Source organism: Eulemur rufifrons, chromosome 1, assembly GCF_041146395.1.
Source record: "Eulemur rufifrons isolate Redbay chromosome 1, OSU_ERuf_1, whole genome shotgun sequence".
NCBI lineage: Eukaryota > Metazoa > Chordata > Mammalia > Primates > Lemuridae > Eulemur > Eulemur rufifrons.
Genome location: NC_090983.1, coordinates 73,304,934 through 73,332,148, shown reverse-complemented (window position 1 = coordinate 73,332,148; position 27,215 = coordinate 73,304,934). Strand labels below are relative to the sequence as shown.

General features: G+C 34.9%; 1 protein-coding gene across 6 annotated transcripts; it reads right to left on the bottom strand.

Moving 5' to 3' along the window:
* Nucleotides 1-7,466: 7,466 nt before the first annotated feature.
* On the bottom strand, nt 7,467-24,294 carry MMADHC (metabolism of cobalamin associated D). Of its 6 annotated transcripts, none has more exons than XM_069472824.1 (9): nt 24,144-24,270; nt 23,936-24,013; nt 23,623-23,682; nt 19,115-19,259; nt 16,254-16,471; nt 13,601-13,706; nt 12,882-13,012; nt 8,914-9,000; nt 7,497-7,997 (listed from the first exon to the last, which is right to left on the bottom strand). In XM_069472824.1, the coding sequence occupies exons 3-9, from the start codon at nt 23,629-23,631 to the stop codon at nt 7,803-7,805; spliced, it is 891 nt and encodes a 296-aa protein (XP_069328925.1). In that variant the 5' UTR covers nt 23,632-23,682; nt 23,936-24,013; nt 24,144-24,270; the 3' UTR covers nt 7,497-7,802. The 6 variants fall into 6 exon arrangements, with proteins under 6 accessions (XP_069328962.1, XP_069328925.1, XP_069328944.1 ...); XM_069472843.1 differs by having other exon boundaries at nt 23,936-24,078; nt 24,190-24,263; XM_069472852.1 differs by having other exon boundaries at nt 24,190-24,248.
* Between the last annotated feature and the right edge of the window lie 2,921 nt (nt 24,295-27,215).

Genomic DNA, 27,215 nt, shown 5'->3' with positions numbered 1-27,215 from the left:
AGGTTATTTTTCACTATAAAACTGAAGGGCACAGTGGAAAGGCCAACAGCTAAAGGCAATCTTGGACTTGCAACAGCTCCTTCTGCTGGTTAGGACCAAACTGCCCAGTACCCGCAACGCTGGGGATCTACTATCTGAAATGATTTGTAAAGTAATGAGATTTATTTTTGCATGTAACTTATGGAGTTAATTAATCTCAATGATTTTCAGTTATCCCTCATATTAACAATGTTCACAATGTCAGAAAAGTGGTTATCACATTGAGCTTCTACAATGTCTAACTTGTCTGTGAAAATAAATTTCATTTTAAAATGAAAAGCAGGATTAATTTGAGAAGCAGGCCAGTTCTGATAGCCCTAAATAGTACATTGATTTTTTTTTCACTTTATTACCACACCTCTAATTTGCTGCAGGAACTTTGTGGGTTAACTGTCATAAACAAAACTTTCATAACAATATCCAAAATGTTTTCAATAATCTCAACTTTAATATTAATTTTATTTTTATTTTAGATTCCTTGACCAGCTTTCAAATTTTTTCCAATATGCTAAAACGCTTTTTGCCTCTTGGAGACATTGTGGTCTTGAATCAATGTAGAGCTTTGGCTTATCTGCATAAATCTACACTGTGGGTTAAACTACATTTGGTTCTAAGGGAACTATAAATAGAGAGCAAGCTAAAAGCCAAGTGCTCATCCATTTGAGATTAATTGCCTCTTCCAGATCACTAATTCATGCTCTAGTGTCCCAGGAGAGTTAATTTATTTCCCATGAGTGACCACTTGACTCTGAGGAGGTATTTTTACTCACCCAGGCTTAATATAGGACAAATCTTATTACTGTAACTTAGTTACACTGCGATAAACATAGTTTCCTTTTCTCTTTCCCAGCTTGTTTACTCAGTGCCAGAACTAAGTCTTCCTTTTGACCCTACTATTGATTTGGCTTAGTTTGAATGGCTACAAATCCTGCAACTGACAATTAAGATTGTATGATATTAAAGATGGTTTGCATGTAAAATAACTTTAAATAGATCTCAGGTCCTTCTGTAATCAAATAGGAATGTGGAGAATAAAATTCTTCTAAAAACATTATTGTTGATTTCAATGTTGAGGATCTAGCTAACTTAGTCCCAATTTTAAAACAAACAGAAGAGATAAAATAGCAATCAATGAACAGTAACCATGAACCTTCAAGGGCAAAAACCTGAAATGAAAAACTGATAATGCGCCATGGAGGCATTGTTTAACCCTGAAAGACCGATTTGCCAGAGTACTCAAAGCTTATACCCTTTTCAACTTTGGTAAGTATTTGTATTTTTAAAAAAATTTAGTTTGGTCCTCTATTAAAAGTCCCTCTACAATCTTACCATTAAAAATAACTGTTGTTTGATAGCATTGTTTGAAAGCAATACTATCATTTGTATAGGGTTACCAGATTTAGCAAATAAAAATAGAGGATAGCAAGATAAATTTGAATTTCAGATAAATTTTTTTTTAGTATGTTACATTCAATGTTTGGGAAACAGGCAGTGAAATCATTATATCAATTGTGCTGATTAAATAGTGCTACAATTGTAAAACCGGTTGAACTAATGCCTGAAACTTGCTGTGCATTTCTTAACTGTGGGGCTATGTCCTGAGAAGTGCATCTTTAGAAAATTTTGTCATTGTGCCAACATCATACAGTGTAAACACACAAACCTAGATAGTATAGCCTACTACACACCTAGGCAATAAGGTATAGCCCGTTGCTTCTAGACTACAAACCTGAACAGCATGTTATTGTACCAAATACTGTAGGCAATCATAATACAATGATAAATATTTATGTATTTAAACAGACCCAAACATAGAAAAGGTACAGTAAAAATATTGTATTATAATCTTACAGGGTCACTGTCATGTATTTGGCCCAAAGTTGACTGAAATGTAGTTACATGGTACATGACTATAATTGGAGATCTCTCTACACCAGGTTTTTGGATTAAAGTGAACACCAAAAGAAAGCTCCAGTATGACCCCAGTAAATCTGGATTTACTCTTCTGAACCATCATCAAGTTAATCAGCATCTAGTTTACAACATCTACTTCTGAGCATCTACGTGACAGGAACTGTGCTCAGCCATTCTTCCAGCAACAAAACTAGACCTTTTGGCAGGAACTTTTTCACAAAGTCTGTGACAAGAATGGCTTTGTACTATTCAAAAACTACTAAAAATTCAATTTGTAGCAAAATGGCATATACAGTTACAATATAAGCTATGAGTACAAACCAGTGTTTAAAAAGTTTAATATCTATTTTTGTATCATTAAATTGCCACTCATTTTAAATAGAGTGGTAATTCAATCATGCCCAATCTTTCTACTAAAGTACGTAAGAAGTTGTAACTTAAATGTAATCCTGTATACACAAATTAAGGCAATTAGAGCCTCTATTTTTATACAGAACAATGAGATCAAAGCAGACTACAGGATAGCAACTTTATCTGTTTGGCCTGTTTTCACTTTGAGGAAGCAAAGTTAATGACTATGCCATTTCATATAAATAGACTGAAGTAAATTCACGAGTGTGCCCAAAATGCAACATTTCATGAAATAATTGAAATATTGAACTGTTAGATTAGTAATTAGAGAAAATGTACAAGGATGACTCAATGTTAGGAACCTAAAAGAGAATGATTTAACTATCCAAGGATTATGAGGTTCTTAGAAAAATTCTTAAAGCTCTTGGCCAAATTGGTCATATTATAAAAATGTAAAACATGTACACAAACTTGATGTTTTGTTTAATGTAAGCACTAATGTGTAGTTGAAATACCTAAATATTTAAAAAGAATAGGTTCTCTAAAAGTGGATTTGGTTTTATTTTTGCAAGCTTTTTTTTAAAGTATACTATACACACTAAGAAAGTGCACATAAATTTGCACAACTAAATTACCCAAACACCTAAATTCATAAAAAAGAACAACATCTCAGAATCCCCTTTGTCTTTCCTTCCAGTTGCTGCCTTTCCCCTCCCAAGGGTAGGCACCATCCTGACTTCTAGCAGCACAGTTTTGTTTTGGTACTTCATATTAATGGAATTATATAGTGCATACTCTTGTGTCTGGCTTCTTTGGTACATTACGTTTATTACTTTTATCCATTTTGTTGCAAGCAGTCATGAAGCATTTGCTTTCATTACTATATAGCATCCCATTATGTGAATATGCCACAATTGAGATATTCATTCTGGTGTTGAAGCTACCCTAGCATTTGAGTAGCTTCCTACTTTTATCTACTTAGTGTTAGTATAGACTTACAGAAGTACATGTCTTTTGGTGAACATACGTAAGCATTTCTGTTGGGTTTATACCTCAGTGTGGAATTGCTACATCCTAGGGTATGGTAAGCCTCAGAACTGCCAGTTTTTCAAAGTGTTTATACCATTTCACATTCACATCAGCAAAAGCATTAAGTTGTTCTACATATATGCCAACACTTAGTATCTTTTTTTTTTTTTCATTTTAGCCATTCTGGGGAACATGTAGTGGTATAGCATTGTGGTTTTAATTAACATATCTGATGACTAAGAAAGTAGAGCAACTTAACTTATTTGCCATTTGGGTATCTTTCTTTGAAAATGTTCATCTTTTATTTTTCTGCTGGTATTTTGCTTATCAATTCTAGGAATCCTTTGTTGGCTATGTATATTGTTGGATTGTTGGATGTACCTTTAACTCTGTTAGCTGCCTTCTCATTCATGTCTTTTGATGAATTAAAGAGTTCTTAGTTTTAATATGATCTAATTAAATTTTTTCCCTTGTATGATTATGCTGTGTTCTGTTTTTAAAAATCTTCTACTCTGAGGTCACAAAGATCATTTTTTCCTAAAAGCTTTATTATTTAACCTTTCACATTTAGACTTGAAATCATTTGAAGTAATTTTTATGTATGGTGTAAGAGTAAAAAGACATTCTTTTTCTAGATGAATATCCAATTGACCCAGAAACATATACTGAAGAGTTCATTCTTTTCTCACTGCACTGCAGTTTCATCTTTGTCATAAATCAAGTGACCACTTATGTGCTTTTTATAGTAGTGACATGGTTTTAAGTGATTATAACTTCCAGTAATGATCGGAAGTCAAATGCTCAAAGCCTAATTTAAATCTTCTGGATAATTAAGTTACAGCTTACAAGAATGAATTCTATTGACACAAAGAGAAGAGGGCAAAGAAAAACCTATGAAAAAGTGTAAAATATCCTGCTTAGTAATGAAGAGGATGAGAAAAAGGTTATTACTATGTGTTTAGTACTGTTTAAGTTTAGTAAGGAGAATTGGGTTCCTTGGGTTCCTACTTCCCAGGAAGTATGGAAGGCAAAACTTAAGAAAAAAATAAATAAAATAAGGTGTAGTCAGGAAAGGTTTCATAGAGGAAATGAGACTCAAACCCTTGAATTAATTGGACCTGATTAGGTCATTGCTAATGCAAAACATTAGAGCCTTCCTTCCTTTTTTTTTTTGTAACATTAAATCCATTATCATATCCTGGTCTTATTTTTTAGATGCCTTTTTAATCCACTACACTGAATTTTAGATCAGACCAATGGTTCTAACCCTGACTGCACACCTGAAGCACCTTGGGAGCTTTGAGAAACTACTGATGCCCAAACCCCATTGGACTAATGAAATCAATCTGTGGGTGTGGGGCCAAATCATCAGTATTAAACGCCCTCTCAGGTAATCCAAATGTACAGCTGAAGTTGCAGACCACTAAGTCAGAAGGTACCTTGAATCAGCAGTTCTCAGCTGGGATAGGGTCGTGAGATAAAATACAGAACATCTGGTTAAATTTGACTTTGGATAAGCAAATATTTTGGCCCCAAGGGAGAGTGTAGCAATGGCTATAATACATTTTTGTCACGACCATGGGCTGCTGCTGGTGGGTAGAGGCCAGGGAATGCTGTTAAACATCTTACGATTGATAGGACAGCCCGCACAACAAAGAATCATCTCGTTCAAAATGCCAACACTGCAGAAGTAAACTGAATCAACAAGAGTCAGAGGAGAGAAAATGGAGTTGGGACTAAAAGCAGAATTTTTTTCAAATATAAGGATTATGTTGATGTTACAAGTAACAAAGCCCAAGAAAAACATGAAGGTTTTAAACTTAAGGCCAGAGAACTATTGTTTTAAGTGTACCATTCTATAATTGAATTTTTAAGATACACGTTTCAGTAAATTTTCAGAGAAATTCACAGCATGGAGAGTTCAAGGAAATGAAATCCTAGTTTTCTTTATCTATGGAAATGTGACAGCAGTATCAGTTAACCCTAAATTCTTTCAGCTTAATTTCTGCAACTCTGGTGTTTTTCATCAGACACTTAATAGACTTATCAAGAAGTCTATTAACATATAACACTTCTTGATAAGTCTATTAAGTGTCTATTATGCAGTGTAAATATAGAAAATAAACACATACAAATAATGGAATCACAGCCAAGTTCCAGTACTTGGTCTTACCACTAGCTGTGTGACTTGATGTATGCTCCTATTTCCCATTTTGCCTACTATAAAAGGAGGAATGTGGATCAGATTGAAAGGTCCTCTCTTTCACCATTTAATTTCTATGAGCTTGGGTAAATTTTCTTCAACCAGCAATCAAGAACAAAAATTCCCAAGTTCTGGTCAAAACATAATTTCCCAACAAAAACTTTTTTCAGTGACAGGTCTAGTATCAATTTCAATGGCTCAGTCTTATTTTCAAAGGTAGCAATTTACGTTTAAGATAATTTTACAAATTCTTTCTTGTCCACAGGTGATGACATCAACATGAAACTAATAACCTGAGCTTTTTAATTACAGTACATAATCGTCAACCACTTTCTAATATTATCAATCAGTAAAAGTCCCTTGAGTTACGGTTCTAAAACCTTGCCCTAACACTTCAGAAAAAACATTTTTAATTGGTAGTTGCTGCTTATCATGCTGTTTGTTTTCGGAAATCCTGTTAAAAAGCAAAATGATAAAAAGAGAACCACCACCACATACCCTGTCCCCCAACAATACAGTACATAGCCATAGCCACCTACAGGGAATAAGTATCATTTTCAACCAGTAAACGGTACCTTATAATAGTTAAAACAAATATTGGAATTTCAAGGCAACTTGGTTCAAAAAATGGTGCAAGGTAGGAAATGCCTGAATAAGCAATATACACATTGGAAATAATGACAAAAGTGGTGCAGGGTAATCGACCAAATAATGCTTTGTTGTGGAGAGCTATCCTATGCACTGAGAGATGTTTGGCACTATTCCTGTCCTCTACGTACTAAATGCTATAGCAAAACCCTCCATCCCCCCAAATTGTGACAATCAAAAATGTCTCCAGACATTGACAAACTTGCCCTAAGGGGCAAAACTGTCCTAATTCAGGACCACTGAAAAAAAAAAAAAAGCCATGGAAATGAGGGATCTATAATTGTACTCATAACAAGGGTTAATCTCACAATGTTAAGTAAAAGAAGCCAGACATTAAACATATTATAGTTTCATATATATATGTATATATATAAAAATATAAAAATCAAAACAGGCAAAACCAACTTATGCTATAGGAAATCTGGATAGTGTTTACCCTCAGAAAGGGGAAGAGGGGCAGAAGTCCTTGGACAGGAGCAAGATGAGCCTTTGAGGTGTTCTGTGTTCTGATGTGGGTGCTGGTTACACAGATAAAAATTTATCAAGCACATGTAACACACGCATATATATATCTCACACACACACACACACACACACTCTCTTCAATACATTTTTTTCTAAATGCTATGGGAATCATCACATCATTTCATAATGAATGAAAACTCTGTAGCTCTTACTCTTTGGATCATAAGCAACACCCTATTATCAAGTGACACATTAACTAAGCAAAGAGTTTTAAATCAAGTTGTGATTTAAAAGTTGGCCACCTCCATGTATTCCTTTTAAAAATAGGCATTTCATTTTAAAATATATAAAAAAAATGTGTATTTCAATTAATTTATTTTGTAGAAGTTACTTTTTCTCCTTAGATCTACTCCTATTGGCAAAAACCTCACAAATAAGAGGATTAAAGTTTATAATGCTGTAAAAACAAGCTCCGTCACAAATGAGGCACCTCTGTGAAGTACTGCAGTTTCCATCTACTGCTAAAATTAAAGAAATATAATTTTGCAGCCGAAGCATAGTTTATCTGAAAATAAACTACATCTGTCTCAACTCAGGAGTTAAGAATTACTTTTTTAGTATGTATGAGATTCATATGCTTTTATACATAGAGATGTATTATCCTTATTCTTCTTTTCCTACACAGATACCATTTCAAAATAATACACTGGTACCAGAACACTAAAAACTTTACGAAGATTAATACTGTAGTTTCTTAAGAATCTTTAAGAACTATTAATATATTTTTAAAAATACTGTAATGAAAAACATGTTATCAAACCAAATGTGATATTTATTTTTGGAGAAAAACAATTAAAACTGAGGTGTTTTCCAATAAAGGGGAGAAAGAACAATAAGAGATCATACCCTGGTTACATGCTAATTACCACATTCTATATAATGTGGATGTGCTCAACATGTATTCAAAGATATTAGAAATAATGAGCATTTGCAATTTAAAAATTACAAATCACTTGAGAGTGTTGTAAATTCATAAAGGTTGAAATAAATACTTAGAAATAAGTATCTTTTAAAAATCGAAGTCTTTGACAATGTTTATAGATCAACCCAAATGTTACATACAAATAGTACAGCAAATAAATTGACATTACTGCTAGTTTCCACTTAATTTCTTCATAATGTGGCTGTCTGGTGTTGCATTAGTGAAGATGCTTCCTACAAACACATGGGTACCCCAGAGACTATGACGAATCACTTTACAGCATCCAAGATCATCAACAGAGAATCCTAGATGTCGGTAGCGTTCATCTGTTTCAAAAAGAGTGTTGTTTGTGTATGGTCCAAAAAACTGAAGGAAGTAAAAAAGGAATATTTTCATTAGCTAGGAAGACACTGTAGTAGTAATTTTTAGGCAAACACGAACACATATATATTTTAGTACTCCAAATATTTAGGAGAAAAGTCACATGCAACACCTAAACTGTCCTAATGCTCCCTCCTCCCCCCAATACTCGTGCAGTTTGGAAATGTGACATGATCTAGCAAATTTCATGTTACCTAGAATCGAATGCATAATATTACACAATCTTTAAAGAAGGAATACACCTTTGATAATCATCTACAGTTCACCTTCATCACTTTCAAGATAAGGAGACTAAAGCCCAGAGCAAGTTTCCCATTTCTAGTCTCTACTATGTCTTATTTGACTTTGAGAAGAAATATATTCCTAAGATTCAAAAAATGATTTTATTACTATCTGTAACTGAAAGATATAACCAGAATTTAAAAGTGACCACAATGGTGGTTGAGTTATTTTCTTCAAAATATAACATTATAAATGTTAATTTCCAAAAAGTTACTTTTCTAAATATTTATTTTACCATTTACTTTCTTCAATTAATTCTAAGAATAATTATTTCTTCCTTAAAGAAACTAGACCATACTGATATCTAATTTTCAACTTATAAAAGGTAAACATACTAATTCAAAAGCAAATCAAACGCTAATATCTACTAGTGAGAATAGAAATTAAAAATTATTTTTGTCATTTTAATAAAAAAATTAAAGTGACAGAGAAACTTAACTGTGAATGATAGAGGTCCCTCAAAAGTTGTGAATGCAATCTACTCATGGTAGTACTTCTTTGGGTAAAATTGTGAGCTTTTAAAAAAGTCTTAATCTATTTTTACCAAAGTTATAAAAATTTTTACAACAAAAATCATCTCTACTTCATATAATTTGCTTTTCAAAATGTAATTACTCACTGCCAAACCAGATGATGGGTCAATAAAGTCTGCCCAATATCCTTCAGCTCGAAGAGCGTAGCAAATTTCCTTAGCACCACTGATGAACTGCAATGAAAAAGACACAATATGTTCAAAATAGCAACACTACAAATTGGATTGATGGTTAAAACTTTCTTTCAAAAAGGTCTAAATTCCGTATTTTTATTCTAAATTATTTATGAATTATTCCTAATCAGTTCTACATCATTAACTACTGAATTTGTCATAATTTATCAACTATAATTATTTTGTATCATTATAATAATATAAATAGATCAGAGACAAAATAAAATATTCATAATGAAAAGATATGAACACCATTCATTAGTCTGAATGAAAATTGTTTAAAAACACATACTTTGGGTGTCCTTCAAAACACATTTATTCACTCACAAAGCCATGAAATATTTCTGAAAAGGCACATAATAACAGAACTGGATAGATGGTATACGGGGTTAAATAGGGTACTTATTTTCATTACATACTCATATCTTTTGTCTAGTGTATAATTACTACATACCACGTCCATGTGTCAAATTTTTGGTCTTACCAGCCTAATTTCTATGATGTCTTTATTAGCTTTATCAGAAGTCTAGCGAAAAGATGGTAACAAATACTAAGACCAGATTATAATGTTGAAAAAAAAAAGAACAGATCACAAATGTTTAAAAACAAGGGCACAGTTCCACTTACAGCAGTAACAGAGTAATACGTACTGAGCTCATCACTGTCCTGAAAAAGTACAAAACTATAGTTTTATAAACTTTAAAACTATAAAAATAGTTGCCTTATGTATCAAAATATACTAATACGAGGCAACTATTTTTAGACCTTGAACAACAAACAAGACTGCAATCTTTGAGCTAAGGGAAACAAATGAAGTAATCTCCATATTTGCTCCAGTTTTCTGTCTGGGGACACTTTGTCACAGGGTAAAGAAGTGGAGCACAAGCAAGGTGATGGTGTCACTGAGCTGAGGAGGTAGAAACCAAGAGTTCTAGACTGCCGAAGTCCCTGGAATTTGTAGGGCAGGGTACTGGAAAAGAGGGAGATGCACAAAGAGGACGCCTGAGTAGTCTGCAGAGCAATTCACCCTGGTTCCTTAGCCAAGGGCTGAGCTGTGTACTCATCAGGCAAGATTCCAAGCCTAGCAGAGTGCCAGGTGTGAGTCAGCAATAACAGGTATCATGCAGTGCTGGGACACAAGGATTTTTAACCCACTTAGAATGAAGAGACCTCACTGAGTACCCTCTGGCATTCAGCTGAGATCCCCAGAAGTCTAAGCCTTAGGAATCAAGGCTATATCCTAATTCAGAGGTTAGCAAGCTACAGCACACAGGCTAAACCCAGCTATGCCCATTTACTTACATGTTGCCTATGGTTGCATTAACAGTACAAGGGTAGAGTTGGGTAGTTGAGATTCTATGGCTTTGTAGACCTAAAATATTTACTCTTTGGCCCTTGTTTAAAAAAAGTGTATGGGAGGCCATTGTTTTGGAGTAGGCTTGTGCAGTAGGCCCCAGCAGATGAGACCAAACCAAAATGGTGTCACTCATGCTAGGTGCCACGTAATCAAACTGAACCATGAAAAAGGCCAGTTAAAAAAAAACCCAGGACATTTACAGCAATCAATCAGAATAAGCCTAGTTTACCTGAGCCAGCGTAAGAAAACTTGCTCTGTTTTAACTCTGTAAGGAAAGTAATTTTGAAAAAGACAATGCCCTTCTTGTTCCCTGTTCCTGCTTTCTTCAGCCTCTTTTCTGTCTATGCCAATCTCCTCTGCTCAGCTTTTCTTAATGCTCATTCAACTTTATAGAATGAGGTACTGCCCACTTCTAGAATTGCAAATAAAAACCAATTAGATCTTTAAATTTGTTATTTTGTCTTTTGACCCCTTTTAAAGAAAAAATTTGCTCATCTCTGCTATACAGATACACCACGTAAAGTAACTTATTTTCTCCTAATACCTCTAGTAAACTAACAACAAACATTAAAATACTAGATTAACTGGAAGAATCCCAAAGTATCACAAAAAGAATCAGCTTAAATATTTTTCTTAAGATTTCTGTTCATCAACAGCAAACACTGACATCTGCTGGAAAAAATTAGAATAGACTTAAACTATAAAACATAAAATATCTACTTGGAGAATAATCATTAACAAATCTTAAATTAAAAAAAAATCTTTTTTCATAGAAAATGAAATAGTTTCGGCCATTATAAAATTAAAAATCAAGATGAAGCATGTTGCTATTTCAAAGCCCTAAAATTGGTTATAGAAAACTGACCTTGAACTATACTGGAGTCAGTATCAAATTAGGCTCAAATATTTAACTCAGCTGTCCCCAACCTTTTTGGCACCAGGTTCCAAACCTTTTTGGTTTCATGGAAGACAATTTTTCCACGGGGTGTGGGGTGGAGCACAGGCAGTGATGTGAGCATGGGGAGCAGGGGAGCAGCGAAGCTGAAGCTTCCTTCTCTAGCAGACCACTCACCTCCTGCTGTGCAGGCTCCCCACCCCACCCATCAAGTGAGGCAGAGTGCAGGCCTGGTACCAGTCCACAGTCTGGGGTTGGGGACCACAGATTTAACTGACCAAAAATTAGGACCACAAATACAATGCACACGTGACAGTTCTCTAGCAACTCAATGACAGTGATAAATCTAAATTTACTAAGCATTATTTTACTATACAAATATTATAGAAAATGTTTATTGCTATTGCCTATTTAAATTCCAATTCAGAGGATTTAAGGAGTTAAAATCAGAGAGTGTTTTATGCCTCTCTGAAACTTCTTTGTTAATCAGACTACATGAAATCTATTAGCAAAGCTATGTGTGGGACATTTAAATATGAAGTTATCATAAAATACTACTGAATATATAAATTACAATATATTTTTATAAATTAAAAAAACCGTATATCCAACCCTAAAGAAAATGTAAAATAATTGCTAACATTATATTGCAAAGGTATCAGTAAAGGAGATTTTTTTCTACTCAAGTTGGCTAAGGTATGCAAATTGGGCACCTTAACTAACTTGAGTTGAAAAGAAATGCTAACATCCAGGGTAAGCTAGAGTGACAGCATATAGGACAAATCTTTTCTGGTCAGCAAATTGAAAATGTCTACCATAATTTAAAATGGGCATACCCCTTGATTCAATAATTCTCAATTTAGGAATCTATAGATACTAGTGTGCATAAAAATATATGAACAAATATTGTCACTACTGTGTTGCCTATAATAGCAAAACTTGGATTTTCAACTCATAAATCACTGAAACAATATTTAAATAATTTTAAGAATCTATGGCTTACCCATGTAACATACTATGCAGATTTTACAAAGAATGAAATATACCTATGTGCAATGGTATGGAAAAGTGTGAAAACATTGGTAGGTTAAAAGCAAAGGAAAGAAAAAATATGGGTATACAGCATTATGCTGTTATTGTTCTGTACAATGTTACTGTTTACTTCTTGGAGAGGGTTGGGGTAATTGTTACTTTTTACTTGACATGCTTTAAGAGGGGGACAAAGCAGATGGAGGGAGAAGGGAGGGAAAGGGAAAGACAGAAAAGCGAGGTAGGGATATAGGTATGAGTAAGGGGAGAGGTTAGGAGAGGTGAAGAGGGAAAAACAGGGGCATGAAGAGTTAATTTTACTTTTTTGTTGTTTTTTAACTTATTTTACAAATTTCCTAAAACAGACATATATGTGTTTTTTTAAATTGAGGAAGATACTGGACAGGGTCTACATTTTGTAAAAATACTAAAAAAAAGGCATTTTATTCTTAAAAAAGAGGTAAGTCCTTTCTTTAGTACTGAAATATTTTAGCAGAGAATGAATAAAGGCTGGAAAAGGCATTTATCATGCTAAAATATTGGTTCATTGGTATTTAAATAACAGCACAAAATTAAACTAGTAGCAGCTGAAAACATTACCTTTTCTAAGAGCATTTCTCTTTCAGTTTCTACCTCTTCACTCCAAACAGTCATATCATTCTTAGTTTTCTGTGTTACAGTCAGAATCATCAGTTTGCTATTAGTTACTTCTGGAAATAGTGATTCGAAATCTACAAATAAAATAAGAACAAAAATTCCAGAAGAAAGAATTTGCTTTTTAAAGAAAGAGAGAGTGCATAAAAATACTACTTTGGAAAAATGATATGTTATTGTGCTCTATTTTTATAAATGCATATTATTCTTAAAAGGGTAAAATGAACTTAGTTTTGTTTACTTCTACTTTTGTTGGATGAATTATTACTGCCAACAATTCTGAAGGATAAGTAAAGTTATACATTATTGGTGTTAAATATAAGTTTAAAAAGTGATTATTAAGATTTTTCTCAGTATTACATATTGACTCATAAAATTATAGCTATCAGTAGTCACCAGGAATAGAAATGACTTAAATTAAGCTTTAGTGAAAAAGTTATTAAAAATTTTACTGTTCCTAGATAGGAAGCATGGCCGTATGAGGTCATATGTCAGGGGATATTTGAAAGCCTTTATTTTGACCATATGATCATTTCCAGCCACAAACATTAAAATATCAAGGTACTAAGTATTACAATTCATATAGAGTACATTATTCAAATTAATAAAAATCAGTATCATTATCTAATATATATTAGTGTTTCAAACTATAAAGTATGACATACCTCTTCGCAGCAATTCTGGACATGTTTGGATTGCACACTCTACTCTGGCACTTTCAAAGTAAGTTTCTGCACTGTTAATTTCTTGTTCAACAGGTGCTTCATTACCCTAAGGGGAACATGCATGGAAGTAAACAAAATCTGGAGTTCAAATAAAATGATACCTTGCCTGTTATGAACTTGTCTTCATTTGAAAGCTTTTTACAAGTAGTTATAATGTATCTGGCGAGCAAGGTAATAATATTTTCCTATATACTGAAATTTTTTTCTATGATGAATATAAGATTTGAAACTTCTACAAAAATTCTGAAAACAGAAACTGTATATATAAATACACTGATATTCTAAGACTTATTATGAACAAAAATTGGCTAAGAAACTAAAATGTTACATGTCTTACAATGTTACCATTTCTATTTTGTGGTACTGAATTTTCTTCTATAATCTATAAAATGGGAATAACACTAACTAATAAAATAACATAATTAAATATTAATAGTACAGCCTGTCCTACAAGAAGGGCTTGAGGCTTTTATTCAACTGAAATTTACTAAGAGCCTACTATATATCCAGGCACTATAATGGTAAAAAGTCCAGTCTTCATTCTCAGGTATATCAGCCCTAGTGAAACAAAAATAAGCATAAAGAAAGAAATGCAATTCAACATGAAAAGTGCTACAGAGTTGTAAGTCTTCTGGGGGCATACATGAGGAAGAAACTTGCTTTGCTGGGAGGAATCAGGAAAAGACTGAAATGGTCATATTTAAGCTGCACGTTAATTAATATGTGTGTCTGACAGGTAAAGAATAGGTGATATGCAGGCTAGGAATTCAGGAGGAAAAACAGTCTAGCCAGAGATAACAATAGTGCAAAGGCACAGAATGCTGTATTTAAGAAAAATGGAAGGTACCTTGTGGTTGAGTGCAGAGGGAGGAGGATGTAGTGGGAGATCAGGTGAAAAGGATAAGGGATCAAAACTGTCAAACGCCATTTATGGTATTATACATTAAGGAATTCTGACTTTAGTCTACAGGCAACAAGAAACAGCAAGATCAAATATAAAAAGCTAATGTTAATGTTAGTGTGGAGGATGTATGGTAATGAGAAAGAGCAGATGATATACCAGTGAACAGGTAATATTTATTGATCACTTTGTGAGTTTAAGTACTTTACACACATTTTCACATTTAACCTCAAGGCAATCTTGTGGACTAGGGATTATTGTTATCCTCAATTAACGTATAAAGAAACAGGGGCTTAGAAATGTTAAGTAACTTTCTCAAGGTCACAAAATAAAGTAAGTTGGAGAGCCAACCTTTGAACCTAGACATATTCTATCTCCATGGTCCCTCATGCTATAATGCCTCTAAGAATCCAGGTAAGATCAAGAGGCTTTGAACTCTGACAGAGAACTGAAAGGACACCAATTAGGAGCAATGTCAGAGATGGAAGCAATGGGATTTTGACATTATTTATGCGGATATGATGGAGAGAGGACTCAAGGTTGGAACTATAATTTTTATCTTGGGAAAAAGGGAGGATGTTTATGCCTTTTATACCGTTGGCTACAATATGGGAGGACAGGCTTTGAGAGAAAAAAGGACTACTTCAGTACTAGACACACAAAATCTGAGGACTTATAAGATATCCAAATAAAGATGGCTCAGTAGGCAAATAGGAATACAGAGCCAGAAATGTTAGAAATAGAAATATTAAGTTAGGAATTATAAAAAAATGGCCTTGTGGAGGAAGCCAAGAGATAACTGACCAAGGAGTAACTCAAATGAGAAGCTGAAGGACAGAAACCTATGGGAAATACAATAATTTAATTGGTAGGCTGAGGAGGAACAAGGAGTCAAGACTAAGAAGGAATTACCTGAGATAAAAAGATTGGGGAGGTCAACTATGTCCCAATATCAGGTCATCTGCTATAGCTCATAATCATGAAAGTTGGCTGCTTCTAATAATAATATGGGTTTGATCAAAAACTCACCCTAATAACTATGCAGAAATGTGAAAAATGATAAACATCAAAGGTTCAACAGAAACTCTGAATTGCATGTAGCTTTCCACTTACATGAGCAATGATACAACACCAGTTTAAAACGCTCAAATAAAAATGGAAAAAAAAAATCACCCACAAAAAAACCCAAAAACCCTTAGAAATTGCCTTTTTTAAAGAAACTATTTTTTAAATAGTCCCTTTTTGTTTACTATATCTGAACAATTTCAGAAATCTCAAAATTTTCTTAAGCTTTTAAATGGCTGGAGAAGTATAAAGCTGTTTGGAATTAGATCCAGATACAAATTATAAGTGCCATTTATAAAAGTGAAAAACAGGCAAGCTAATCACTTCCAGCAATACAGAAATAATTAAATTATATCTGGGCTAAGTAGTTATTAAAAACATTTTTAAGAACAATTTTTAATTACCTAAAAGAGATCACATTCTAAAATTAAGTAAAAAATTATATAGCAAACACTATGTATAGGACAATGCCAAGTTTTTAAAAGCTATATATGCTGTTTTGTATAAACATGTATTGGAATTTAGTTGAGTTTTTTTTTTTCAATGAAAGCAATATGCTCATAGTAATCAAAAAGTAATATAACATTAAAAATTAGAACACCATAATAAATGATATTAACAATTTACCTGAAATTCATTCACATATTGTGCCATAACAAACTCATGTCTTTCACTTGATAAAGGTTCTGCTAGAACATCAGGCAAAGTTTTATGAATCAGGCTTTTCTTCTGTGAAGCAGTCCCATTGAGGTGACAGTCAAAACCCATGTTTCCTGGAAGCTGGAATCTCTGATCCTGAGGTCCAAATGGTCCCATAGTTTCATCAGGCCACACTGTTCGAGAGCCTGAAGAGGAACAACCAAATAAATCATTTTATCCTTAACAGTGAACTTCACTGGCAGACTGAAAGAATGTTCTTCTTGTAATTGTATACTTTTTTTTAATCTAAAAGATGGATCTTTGAAATCTGCTTTCCTGTGTGAATATAAATAAGTTAGGTTCATATTGTTTCCAAAACACTAATCAAAGCAACCAGTTGTCAGATGACAGGCAAGGCCATTATTAGGGGAAAGATTCAATAAAGTACTCTAATCCATACTATGGAATGCTCGGTAGTCATTAAACAGAAGACAATAAGCCTTTAACGTACTGACACAGAATGAAGTCCAGGATATACTGCATTGAAAGAAAAAGCAAAGTCCAAGTATAGCATGTAAGATAACATTTATTTTATACCCCAATATTCATGTTTTTAACTAAAGAGCAAAAAATCTAAAAGGAAAGACATTAAACTTAATAGTCATTATCCTTGGGGAGGGGCATTCAGCTGCTGTTACTTGGTGGCACAACATTAATAGGCTGGGATAAAATTGTGCACTATGTGACATGATGCTGTGTTTACCAGCCACATGAGTTAATACGGGTAACAAATACAGCAGAACAGATCCCATTACTTTATTCACTTAAAACTAAAAAATATCCTAACTTAAAAAATTTAAAAAGATCCAGAAAAGAACAAAATAGAAAATTAAACTAATAATTACTCAGAGAAGTTTAGGTTTACAGAAAGAGAGGGACAACTGCTGTGCATATTACATAGCAAAAAATATATGTATTTTTTAAGTATCCTGCCGGAACTGAGTGACTGAAAATGGTCATGTTGATATGGCTGCCTCATTACTAGATCATCAGAGCCATCATATCCCTCTTCCAACACTAATGACATACATCACTCATCAATCATGAAACTCTTTCCTGCCAAACCCACTGTCTCAAGATTCTCAACACAAACAACTCTAGTCCAATGTTTCTCAAACTCTAAGGTTCTTAAGATTCATCTGGGATCTTGTTAAAAAGCAGATTCTGATTTAATAGGTCTGGAGTTGGGCTCAAGATCGCAACAAGCTCCAAAACGATACTGATGCAGAACATGTTGAGTACCAAGACTCTGTCTAGGTGGCCACTAATGACGGACTGGAGGCAGTTCCCAAGATAAAAACTGTTAGCTATTTTTGAACAAGACAGTTTTTAAAGACTATTCAGGTCCAACAGTCTCTAGTTCTCTTTAGAGAAAACATGTATCCCATATTAACAGTGGATGTGAGAATACTTTCATACATTTACTGGTCATTTAGGTTTTTCTCTTCTGTGAAAGGCCTATCCACATCCTTTTTTTTATTTTCCACTGGGTTGTCTTTTTCCTATTGATCTACAAAAATTCTTTATACACTCAGGATACTACCCTCTAACATAATCTGAATGGTAAATCTTTCATTTATGATACATATATGGTTAGTCTTCAGGTGATGTAAATTGGGGAACAGTCAAACATACAGTTATAAAAGAAAACTGGGGCAAGATGGAAAGCTCTCAATGTCCATGTGAACTTAAATTACATTGTAAGTAACGTGTTCCATGAAAAAGGGATTCCATGCACAGTATCTTTAGGCCACATTAAGTTTCTAGGAGCCTTTAATATTTTAGTTTGTATTAGAAACCTCCAATATAGGAATATGGCATGTAGGATTTCTTAAACTGAACTAAGCACAAAGATTCTCCCCTCTTTTTTTATAACCTTAAATAATGACTCATAGCTTGAGGATAGCATGGGAACTGGTGCTGAAAGTAATGAGTGATAACCAAGGTTTATCAAGAGACACGAAGCTGGGTGTGGTGGCTCACATCTATAATTCCAGCACTTTAGGTGGCCAAGTCGGGGGGATAGCTCTAGATCAGGAGTTTGGAGACCAGCCTGGGCACAGCAAGACCCTGTCTCCACAAAAACATAAGAAAAATAAAGCTGGGTATGGTGGTGCATGCTTTGAGTCCCAGCTACTTGGCAAGCTGAGGCAAGAGGATCGCTTGAGCCCAGAAGTCCAAGGCTGCAGTAAGCTATGATCAGGCCACTGCATTCCAGCCTGGGTGACAGAGTGAGACCCTGCCTCTAAAAAACAAACAAACAAAAAAAAACAAACAACACACACACACACACACACACACACACACACACACAGACAAAAAGAAAAAGAAAAAGAAAAAAGAAAAAAAAGTGACATGATTAAAATATTTTAGAATTACCATGATAGCAGTGTACAAAACGGATTAGAAGTAGACTTAGTAGGTAGCAGGTAAATTATTGATTTAATAAACACATAAAAAGTGCCAGCTACATTTATGAAATTTAGCAAAGAATGGCAAGAAGCAATAACATGGGTTAACAGGATCACAAAGAGGTTCGTTTCAGGAAGGAATGTGTATGTTTCAAGATTGAAAGGAATTGATGCTTAAGAAAGTAAGCTTTAGAAACCAGTTTTTATTCTTTTTTATGCTGTAGCTTTCCAATACAAATATTTAGGCATAGATTTATTTTCAATGGAATAAATACAACTTTAGAAAATCTGTAAAACCTCAAGAGGAAATATTAGAGGAAATACAACTCAAAATGTTTTGAAACAATTATAAGTAGAACAATAACAACTTTCACTTACATATATCTGGAGGTGCAGTGGCCACATGAGACTCATCGGAACCTGATGATCCTGCAGTTGAAAAGGCTTTGGGGTTGACAACCCTTTTAACTAAGGAGCAAAACCCTGGGAGATAGGACACCAGTCTGGCTCTGTTACAAAGCACCTAAGAATGGCACAAAAATTAAAATTATTTATTCTGGATAGAAATGTTATACAATCTCTGGCAAATCTTCACACTGCAATGTCCTCTTAAAACTAACATTTATTCCACTTTTATTGAACACCTTCTATCTGACAAGCACTATACATATTTTTAATTTGAAAAATAAAAATACTAAAACAAATGAGTAATAATTTAATTTGGATAAAAGTATATGTCTTTTCCAAAAAAGGCCAGAATTCAAGAGTGCCACACGATAAAATGGAAACCTTTAAAAGTTGTCCTATTTAGCCACAATACTAAAAAAGGAGCACAACTAACAAGATTCTTCGATCCTCAAATAAAGAACTTTCAAAGCTTCTCTTGGGACCAATATCTTTCTACTTTCTAAGTCTTCTCCCTTCTTTTACTGCTATAAATTGTGCTAATTACCTCCCATGCTATTCCTTCCTCTTAGTTTTATGGCAAGGTCCATTTTCCTCCATTTTAGCATAATCCTTTGTGGTACATTTTCTGCACATATGTTAATTTCCTAGACTGTGAGGTCAATTACAATTGATGAATGTGTAAATATCTTTTATTCATAAACTTTTAACAAAATACTGGTCATAATAATTTAATGCAGGGGTTAGCAAACTATTCCTCAATACAGCCCACTGTTTTGGTAAATAAAGTTTTGTTATAGCATAGCCATACCCATTCATTTATGTATTGCTATGGCTGCTTTCCCACCATAAGGGCAGGGTTAAGCAGTTGCAATAGTCTATGACCCACAAAACCTAAAATATTTACTGTCTGGACCTTTACATTAAAAAAAAAAAAAAAAAAAAATCAGCAACTCTTGGCTTATTGGAAAAGATGTAAAAACAAATACCGTATTTTCTGTGAAATGCTATTAAAAGATTTCAATTGTTAAGAGATCCTTGGGAGAGGAGGTAACAAGTTTCATGAAGGATATATTAGGTTTTGAAGAAACAGGAGAAATTTGCTGGAGAAAGGCACATTTCAATGAGTGGCTTTCAGGAACAAAGGTATAGAGGCATAAAAAAGTATATTCCAAAGAGTGACAAGTTCAGTGACAGTGGATATAAAGGAGTGTAGTAAAATATAAGCTTGAAAGTTAACTTGTGAGTAACTATAAAGGGCTTTATATTTGACATAGACATTAAAGGACCTGTTACACCAAGATAGTAAGTCAGAATTTTAACCTGTAGGCAGGAGTCAGAGTAAGCTGACAAAAATAAAGGACATTTTAAGGAATGTAGCGCCAAGGGCAACCTAGAGAATGGACTGGAGTAGAGGTAGAGAGGTGGTTTGAAAACTAGTTACCAGGATATTGGAAAGGTCCAGCAATTTGACACTTCAGAATCATTCTAATATTTCTTTCACATAGTACAGTATTCTGAAATCCAACCCATCTGTTCTTTCCAACTTTATTTCTCACAGTGTAAGTGTACAAGTACATTCTAACTGGTCTTCCTAACCTCTCTGACATAATTTCCTGCAAACTTCACCCTTGCTTCCCTTACTTTACTCTTTAATCACATAAAAATATCTCCCCAACATTTCTCATATTTCTCTGCATTCTTTTATACTGCCACAAGATTTCTTCTGCTAAAAATACCCTTTTCCTTCTCCTTCTAGGATATTCTGGCAAATTTCTACTCTTTCTTTAAAACCTGGATACATATAACCTCCTTTGTGACATGTGTCACCAGCACAAGGCCTGTCTCCAGAGCCTTCTGTCCACCTAGAATTTAAGCATCTTCTCTTGGGGTCTGTACTCAACCTGCCCAAAGAGACAAAAATGGTAATTATTTGGCTTTTTACTTATTAAACTAACTCAGGCTTTTGGGTGTTTCTGTAACATAAATTTACCTTTATAACTAAGGATAGTTAAAAGATATGCCTCAGTATTTAAGGGTAATTAAAAACTTTTAATTTCAAAAATATTTTGAGCAAAGGCTCAAAACAGTAAGAGGCACAACAAAAGATTATCTGAGGAGGCAATATTCATTTAAAAGCATGTAACAATAAATAATAAATCTATGCTGGCCACTACAGAGCCAGGCCTGTGCTGTTTTACATATATTGTTTTATTTAATATCCATAATAATTTATACTATTTTTAACACTGATTCTAGTATGATTAAAATATGATTTGTGATCATTCACATTGCTTCACAAGCAAAAGCAGAAGGAAGATTATCCAAATTATTTTAAAAATTGCCTAATATTATTAATGATTATTTAGTCTGAGTACCAAGGCCACTAGATTCTATTTTGATATTTTTTTGATAGTAAAACTTTTAATAAAAGTTATAAAATAAAATGTGAGTTTTATTCCTAGCCTAAGAAAATCCAATTAAAAAATTTCATTTTAATGGCAAAACCACTAATTTGTCCACTGAAAAGGACAGCTAATATTTGTTTTAAATCTTACCCTTTAACCAGTAAGATTCTCAAATCCTATACTGTGGAAGTGAAAAATTTTGTGAATTTGACAGATTTTATAACACTGGATTAGCTGGTGAATAATTAAAAGTGATAGCCAATAAATAGCTTGAAATTATAATGGGCAGTTTAAAGATAAGCACATATTTCATATATGATTAATTTCAAACGGAGGATTCTGACTTGGGAAAAGGACAGAGTGTTACAATTTAATTGTAAAATGCTTATTAGTATAAAAGAGAAAGAACCTTTCATAAACTGACTTAGAACTAAGTCCTGCTTTTGGTCATGTAGGGAGAAAATACGGTCTGTACCGAAGACTGAAAGCTGTTAGTCTATGAAGTGTATCCACATCCATCCACAAACATTTTTGTGTGGCCCACGGTGCTTTAAGAAAATTGAATTGGGTATCAACATTGAGAAATTGCAAGATTTACACAAAAGGGTTCGGATTTTTGGCTTTTCTTGAAAACTCACGTCTGGCAGCAGTGGATTCACATACCCAAATGGCAACAAAAACCTGTAGCTATCTAAGTAAGAGAAGGCTGCTCCCTCTATGACAGAAATGCATCATTTTAGTTCGATGTAGTCTCCACTAAGGCCTCTTAATCTCCCTGTCTAGACTCAGAAGCATAAACATTTATGAGCCTTGCTCTGACATACATACGTATCTGCATATTTCATTACTAACATCAATTCAGAATTTACAATGCATATAAACACAAAAAATTTTAAAGTACATTTGAATACTAAAGTAATATTTATTTCAGTATGAATTGCTTTCTAACAAAGGATTTATAAAAATATCTTCCAAAACCATTCACTCTGAACTAATTTATTCATTTAAATCAAAATAAAGCCAGGTCAAATATTAGCATTCTATTCTATTTCAATTAATCTCTCTTCTTTGAGAGTATTACATACTTCTTTTACAATATTCCCTTTCTGTGGAGGTGATGGCTAGGTAAAAATTTACCTTAAAACCTGGCCAAGTCTGGTAGTCTACTCTTAAGATTTGTCTCTGTAGTCACACATTTAGACTCTTAATGTATCATGTTTAACTACAGGAGTACCACCTTGGCTAAATGTTGCCATATTAACCTTTCTAACACATGAGTCTGAGTAAATCAACACAATTTAACGAATAAAGTCTAAATTACGGACTTTGGCATTCAAGGCTATCACTTGGTCCCAACATCACAATCTAACCTTATCTTCTACTAATCTCTTCCACATATCTCATATTCAGGCAGGCAGGCAGGAATGACTTCCTAATTTTTGAACAAGTTATGGTAGAGTGGGGAGTTCTTTGAATATACCTCCAGCTCACCCAAATTTTAGATTATAAAAATACCACACATTTTCAAAATTCAAGTTAAACGCTTCTCTCATTAAGTGACCCCAAACCCCTCTTCACAAAGCTCTGAATCTGCATCGTACCTTTGTTTAGCTTCTAAAAAATGATTTCTACTTTTATTGGCAGTTACTGTAACTACCTCTGGTGTGTGTAAATAACTCTTACTCTCATTTGTAGGATTTCGAAAGTCGTTTCCTATGCTGAAACTGCTGCAAGACCTTCGGTTTAGGTAAACAAAGAGATTTAAAAAAAGGGCTTAAATATAGATTGCAATATTTACTGAAATAATGTCTTTCACAAATACTAAAAGGATGCTCGCACTGAATTTCTGTATCTATAAAAATGAATTTGGAGAAGTACATGTATGTTGAAAAGAATATTTGTGTTCAAACTACCTTCAAAGCATGACATAGTTTCACACCTCTTGCTTCCCCTGACATTTCTGATAAAGTCTAACAAGATGCCACCCATGCCACCATTAAACCCGTCCCTCCACTTCCTAACAAGTTCCCAAACTTGTTTACTATACTGATTCTTAGGGACTAATTTACTCACATTAGCCATTTCTAGCGGAGAGGACTGTCGCAAAATAGCTTTCCTTTCGTAAAGTTAATCCTGGGAAAGGACAAAACAAAACAGGCTAGTGACAGATTGAACTCTTAACGAACAGCCGCCCCGGTTAAGACCCACTCTTCTGCGCGTCCCTCCACCACGGGAGGACCAAAGTCCAAGCTCTCCCCGTAACCTCGGGAGGCCAGAACTCGCCCCCACCCCGTCCGGGCCACAGACCCCCACCCTGCCCCCTACGAGGCCGTGGAGCGCGGAGCCCTCCCGGCTTATGCTCGCTGAAAAACAATTCGGACCAGACCTCGGCGGGGGACGAGGGGCGGGCGGCCAGGATTCAGAGTCCTGAGGGTCGAAGCAGTACTTTAACGCCGAGTCAGGGCTGTAAAACAACAGCTCCAAGTAAAGCTTCCGGCTGAGTTGAAGGGTGCGGAAGCAGAAAAGAGCCTAAAGACAGAGTGACAGGATGACTGGGGGCAACGACAGGGACTCAGTGGGAACAGGGGCAATACCGAGGGCGAAGCCGGAGGGGCTATCGCGGGCGGAAACCATCCGTACCAGTCACCACCACTGCGGCCAGCTCTCCCAGAACCTGACTGTTCCTGCAGCCAAAATGGCGGCGGCGAAGGCAGAGGTAGCGTCTACGCTGGCGGTGAGTAGGCAGAAGAAGTTGCTTCCGAGTGCATCGATGAGAAGGATCGTCGAACCGATGATGCGCACGCGCACAGTAGGGCTACACGGAGCTGACCATCCATTGGCTAATCCTGGCAGACGACGTGGGAGGAGAAAAGGTGGGGCCAAACCTGGAAGGATGGAGGGGAGGGCTCCCGAGCTGGATTGGGCGGAGTCAATTCATATCATGCATTGACTCAATGATCCATTTGATAGATTCCTCCCGCCCTAAGCCTTTCTTACTGCCTGCAGGAAATACAGTCTTCTGTTTGTACCATAGTTTATTTTTCATGAATCTCTGCTTTTGGGCATGGGACACTTATCTTTTTCTGTGTCTCCGGCCCTACCACAGTGCCAGGCCGTCAATAGGCTCTATAAATAAATATCAGAAACTTATTTATAAATAGCATATCATTTTCACTTACCTAATGTGTTTTTAAAAATTAACGAAAACCCATACCTTATTCAGACTTCCTTCGTTTTTGACCTAGTGATCTTTTCTGTCCTTCAACCTGTTGGAAGAGCTCATCCAGAATACATCACATTTGGTCGCCATGGCTGCTCGAGCTCTTCTAGCCTGTGACAGCTTCTCAGACTTTCCTTGCTTTTGATGACCTTAATAGTTTTCAGGCATACTCATCAGGCATTTTGTTGAATGTCCTTCCATTGCAATTTGCCTAATGTTTTTCTCATGCATTTACTGGGGTTATGGGATTTTTTTTTTTTTTTTTGAGTGTAAAGTGCCCTCTCATCATGTCATATCAAGAGTACATACAACATGACTTATCACTGTTGATGCTAACCTTTATCATTTTGCTAAGGTAGTGTTTGTCAGGTTTCTTCACTGTGAAGTTTCTTTTTCTTTCCCTTTCCATACTGTACTCTTTCTAAGGATATCACTATATGCAGCCCAAACTGTAGGAATAGAAAGTTATGCTCCACCTCTGTGAAGGCAGACTATCTTCATAAATTTTTTGGAATTATTCTGCATGGGAGATTTAACTGTTCTCCCCCATTTATTTATTCAGTCATTTATTTATATCAGTATGGACACATGGATATTTATTTTACATTTTGGGTTATAATCCAATAGAATTTTATTTTCTTCAGGTTGTTCCAGCTTTGGCTATTGGGATTTCTTTTAGTTGGCACCTGTGTCTTTTTTACACACCCTCATTGTTTGTTTGTTTTTTCCCCTTGAATATATCCAGGCTCATCTTGTATATTCCCTCCCCCAGTCCTAGGATCAGCCACTTCTCCAAGGAACCATGGGTCCTTTTAATGGGAAATGATATTAGAAATGAAGACTTGGACATTTGCAGTACTGTTGCTTCTATGCCCTCTCAGCTGACAGAGCAAGGAAATGTGTGTGTGTATACTAACCTAAGTAAGTACACATATCTATAAATATTTATATACGTATCTATGGTGGCTAAACAGGACTGATATCTCCAGCTCTAATCCAGCAGCACATGGATCATTCTAGCTTTCTCCCCTTGCTTGTTTGTAACCTTCACTCTAGTGTGAGACACTCAGCTCTCACCATCTGACAACCATTTACTTAACTGTTCAATTCCAGCATACATGTATAGTAGATTCAGAACTGTTAACCTATATTCAATGTACATGTGTTCTGGTTTCAGAATCAGGTCTGCCTGAGGGAAACAGATTTACCAACTAGAGTAACATAGAACTAGCTTATGTATAGTTATTTTGCTTTTAGTCTTATACATTCCACTAATTTCCAAAGTTACTCAGGCCAGCAACCCTCCCCACACTCCTGCCTCAATGAGGTTATTTTGTATACTAATGATACAGTTGGAATCTTTTGCCACAATCTGCATTACTTCCTGCGATTCTTTGATTTCCTAAGATTCTTTTTTTAAAATCTCCATCCATTAAATTTCTCTTTGTGCTGTAAAGGTCTATGGGTTTTGACAAATCCATACATAGTGTTATGTATCCATCATTATAGTGTCATACAAAATGGTTTTACCACTCTAAACAAAAAATCCTCTGTGTTTCATCTATTAAACCCTTCTACCTCCCCATTCCCCTAATAATCACTGATCTGTTTACCATCTCTAGTTCTGACTTTTCTAGAATGTCATAGAAATGGAATCATACAATATGTAGCACTTTCATACTGGTTTCTTTCACATAGCAATATGTATTTATGATTCATCTATGTTTTTGTGTGGCTTGATAGCTCATTCCTGTCTTTTTTATCCATCAATAGTATACTAATATATGGATGTACCACTGTTTGTAGTTTCACCTGTTAAAGAACATTTGGCTTCTTTCTGTTTTTGACAATTATGAATAAAGCTGCCATAAGGATTTGTGTTTGGGTTTTACTGTGGACATGTTTTCAAATCAATGAGTAAATACCTGGGAGCACAATTGCTGGCAATTACATTTTTATAAGATATTTGAAAACAGTTCTGCTAGATAATTTGAGCATTTTTACCATAATCATATATACAGTTAATTTAACAAATGCTTTTCCATGTTGGTAACATAGAGCAAACTTCATTCCACCCCTGCCCAATTACCACATTTAATAATGTCCAAATTAATAGACTTCTCAAATCACAGGCTGACACCTCTGTAGCTGTTCAAATCAATGGATACTCAATCACAAATAAAGGAGAATATCTTGGAATGTCTTTGTTAAAGATATCCCGGGAAGGAGAGTCTATAACTTCCCTAGGAAACATCATTCAATGTCTCAAAAACCCTCTCTCAGAAAATTGTCCCTGCTACAGACTCCTCATGTTACACATTTATTTCCTCTTTTTCTGTCCATAGTGGGAGACAGCTGGTCAGTAGTGGGATGGAAGACAAAAATTTTTACCTCAAATTGTCTTTTATTTTAATTGGTGCCTTTTAATGGTGGAAATTTATTGCTC